The following is a 3,990-nucleotide window of genomic DNA, read 5'->3' as shown; positions in this document are numbered from 1 at the left end:
AGCTATTCTCCAAAGCGCCTGAAGGCAGGACAAGAAGCAACGGATGGAAACTAATCAAGGAGAGAAGCAACCTAGAACTAAGGAGAAACTTCCTGACAGTTAGAACAATTAACCAGTGGAACAACCTGCCTCCAGAAGCAGTGAATGCTCCAACACTGGAAGTTTTTAAGAAGAGACTGGACAGCCATTTGTCCGAAATAGTGTAGGGTTTCCTGCCTGAGCAGGGGGTTGGACTAGATGACCTCCAAGGTCCCTTCCAACTTTATTATTATTATTATTATTATTTTTTATTTTTTTTTATTATTATTATTATTATTATTATTATTATTATTATTATTATTATTATTATATGGCACTAATGACATTTTGAAAGGGGAAAAAGTACTGGAGTCAATGGCAGAATTTACTGAGAAAACAGCCTTTATGTTTCGGGGACTGGAGGTTAAAACACATAAAGAACGGTTGCTGGAATTGGGTATGTCTAGTTTAATAAAAAGAAGGACTAGGAGTGACATTATAGCAGTGCTCCAATATCTAAGATGCTGCCACAAAGAAGAGGGAGTCAAGCTATTCTGATGGCCGGACAAGAAGCAAAGGATGGAAACTAATCAAGGAGAGAAGCAACCTAGAACTAAGGAGAGATTTCCTGACAGAACAATTAATCAGTGGAACAACCTGCCTTCAGAAGCTGTGGGTGCTCCAACACTGGAGGTTTTGAAGAAGAGATTGGACCACCATTTATCTGAAATGGTGAGCAGGGGGTTGGACTAGAAGACCTCCAAGGTCCCTTCCAACTTTATTATTCTGTACTGTATGCACCAGTTTGAATGGAGAATATCTTTCTTTTGAGAGTAAGACAAACTTCAGTGACCTATGTGCTCTGGTTCAAGAAGAACAACTTTTGACAGCTCATATTCAAACACAAATAGAATGAAACAAGAATAACTTACAAGAGTACTTTTTTGAGCCTCGGCCAACTTGGTTGCGATGAAATATTGAATGGGAGCCAGGAGTAAGATCACAGCGGCTCCCACCACCGCACTCATTCCCAGTAAATGATAGAGCAGGATCACTCCCATAATAATCTACAAAAAAATAGGGGAAAGGAGAAGGGCTTAGAAAACACTATTCATTTGCATTTATCTGCACAGATTTTGACTGGAGATATGGAAACGGCTCCAGATCTTGGAACTATTGAAATAGGAAAAGTCACTCTTTGAAAGATCTGCCATGTTTTAGGTATGGTTTAGTTTTAAAAGTGAACAAATTTTAGGTATGAGAGCTGGGCACATGGGCGTGAATGGACTATGGTACCTCCAACTATTGCAGCATCTGCTTCTTTCAGATGGGAATTCTCTCCTGGGGTGGTACCCCGAATACTTTGGCTATATGTGCATGCATACCAAATCACCTGGAGATGGGTTCAACACAAGGGAAGCTTGTGCGCCACCAGGGTGGTTAGAATGCATCATTGCACGCTAGCTCTGCATTCCATTGCCAGGAGTTCGATCCTGGCCCGCTCAAGGTTGACTCAGCCTTCCATCCTTCCGAGGTCGGTAAAATGAGAAGCCAGATTTTGGGGGGGCAATAGGCTGACATTTGTAAACCGCTTAGAGAGGGCCGTAAAAGCATTGTGAAGCGGTATATAAGTCTAGGTGTTATTGGTAAGAGGAAGGAAGGAAGGAAGGAAGGAAGGAAGGAAGGAAGGAAGGAAGGAAGGAAGGAAGGACAGAAGGAAAGAAGGGAGGGAGGGAGGGAGGGAGGAAGGAAGGAAGGAAGGAAGGAAGGAAGGAAGGAAGGAAGGAAGGAAGGAAGGAAGGAAGGAAGGAAGGAAGGAAGGAAGGAAGGAAGGAAGGAAGGAAGGAAGGAAGGAAGGAAGGAAGGAAGGAAGGAAGGAAGGAAGGGCTGTGGTGGTGTAGTGGTTAGAATGTAGTATTGCAGGCTAACTCACTGCTCACTGCCAGGAGTTTGATCCTGACTAGTTCAAGACTGACTCAGCCTTCCATCCTTCCGAGGTTGATAAAATGAGGACCCAGATTGTTGGGGCAATAGGCTGACATTTGTAAACCACTTAGAGAGGGCTGTAAAAGCACTGTGAAGCAGTATATAAGTCTAGGTGTTATTGGTAAGAAGAAGGAAGGAAGGAAGGAAGGAAGGAAGGAAGGAAGGAAGGAAGGAAGGAAGGAAGGAAGGAAGGAAGGAAGGAAGGAAGGAAGGAAGGAAGAGGGAGAGAGGGAGGGAGGGAGGGAGAGAGGGAGGGAGGGCTGTGATGGTGTAGTGGTTAGAATGCAGTATTGCAGGCTAACTCACTGCTCACTGCCAGGAGTTTGATCCTGACTGGCTCAAGGCTGACTCAGCCTTCCATCCTTCGGAGGTGAATAAAATGAGGACCCAGATTGTTGGGGCAATACGCTTAGAGAGAGCTGTACAAGCACTATGAAGCGGTATATAAGTCTAAGTGCTATTGCCATTTATCATTTTTAATGCCTTGAAGGTAGGAGCTGAAGGTAGAAACCCAGAGCTTGCACAAAAAAGGTCTTAAAATCGAGTCAGTTACGTGGGTAACCCATTTTATGACTGTCACAACTTGCAACTGTAATGGGCAGACTTCATTAAAGTCATAAGTTGAGGGCTGCCTTAATTAGGATCAAATCTGATTTATTTCAGTTGATACAGTAATCAGAATGAATACTAAACTCGTGTGTCACTAAAATCAGATGAGGAATAAAGATATCATCCGCATATATCAGCACCTGTTCTGCCTGTCTCTCCAATTCCATTAAGGTTTTTAGAATTCCTGTCAATCTTAAGTCAGTTTAAATAAGAGGACATTTTTAGAGGATATTTCAATAAACTGTACATTTTTCCAATCAGAGGGCACACTCTTACTAATCACCAGGATTCTGGATTGAAAGACAGTTATTAATCACTTGTGACTTGATACACACAAATATATTATAGGACTAAATGTTATAGTTGTCAGTGACCATCACACCACCCTGGTAAGTGTTACAGTACACGCTTCAATCATAAACAGCATTTGTTAATTGAGGATTATGGGAATTGAATACTATAACCCCAGGAGTACATTGCAAAGTTAATATAATTTGTAGCTTATGCCTGTGTTTCTCAACCATGGCAAGTTTAAGATGTGTGGACTTCAATTCCCAGCATGCTAGTTGGTTGGGGAATTCTGGGAGTTGATGTCCAGACATCTTCAAGTTGCTGAGGTTTTAAAACACTGGCTTATTCCATACTATCTGAGGTAAAAAATGAACTTGCTGTTCTTGATTTTATCAGTGAGGATGGGACTCTTTTTAAGGACCCCCAAATCCTTCAGTTTCAGTCATATATTCTCTCCCCACAACACTCGATCAAAATTAAGTCTGTGACATCTTCCAAAAATTTGGCCCTTACTTCGATGCTCTACCTGAACGGGCATAGCCCACAAGTTGGGACACAGGAACAAGAACCACATGAGTTGGTTTGTTTCTATGGCAACCAGGTTATTGATTTGTCCCAATGTCATCTCTCCCATGGACAAGTTAGATGTGGAAAGCTTCAGGATTTTGTTATAGATCATTGCCTGGGAAAAGAAGCCAGAAAAACACCAGTGAGCATTAGGAATTTCAGCATCAAAAATTACAAACAGCACAAGCTCCTCGCAATGTAAAAGAACTGTCATGTGTGCTGCAGTTCCACAGGAGAGTCGTAGGTTAAAAGGGCAGAAGCTGAGGTCCCACGGTTATCCCTAGCTCTTTTAGTGTGACTTCTGAAAATGGGCCAAACTATCATTAATATCCAATACTAATATATTCAAAAAAGAGAACACCATTGTATGAACTGCACTCAATTCATTTAATTTTAACTGCATTTGGTTTTAACAAAATACAATCAGATTTTGTTTTTATCCTGGCTAGGCAGAGTTGGAGAGGGAGGGTCTCTCCTTTTTCAGAGGGCAGCTCAAGACAATCCTCAGCCTGAAAAAAC

The 3,990-nt window shown here is 42.0% G+C and overlaps 1 protein-coding gene across 1 annotated transcript in view; it reads right to left on the bottom strand.

The window, feature by feature from the left end:
- LOC107299369 (ATP-binding cassette sub-family C member 9-like) overlaps positions 1-3,586 on the bottom strand; it is a gene marked incomplete at its 5' end in the record, with an annotated part of 68,410 nt that extends 64,824 nt beyond the window's left edge. Inside the window, 3 exon segments of the mRNA XM_029286761.1 lie at positions 79-88; positions 820-1,085; positions 3,431-3,586. Of these exon segments, the coding sequence (XP_029142594.1) occupies positions 79-88; positions 820-1,085; positions 3,431-3,586 (432 nt within the window).
- Positions 3,587-3,990: the final 404 nt, after the last annotated feature.

The sequence above is a fragment of the Protobothrops mucrosquamatus genome, unplaced genomic scaffold (genome assembly GCF_001527695.2).
Source record: "Protobothrops mucrosquamatus isolate PMUCROS unplaced genomic scaffold, P.Mucros_1.0 scaffold4837, whole genome shotgun sequence".
In the NCBI taxonomy this organism is placed as follows: domain Eukaryota; kingdom Metazoa; phylum Chordata; class Lepidosauria; order Squamata; family Viperidae; genus Protobothrops; species Protobothrops mucrosquamatus.
This window is presented reverse-complemented; position numbering and strand designations above follow the sequence as displayed.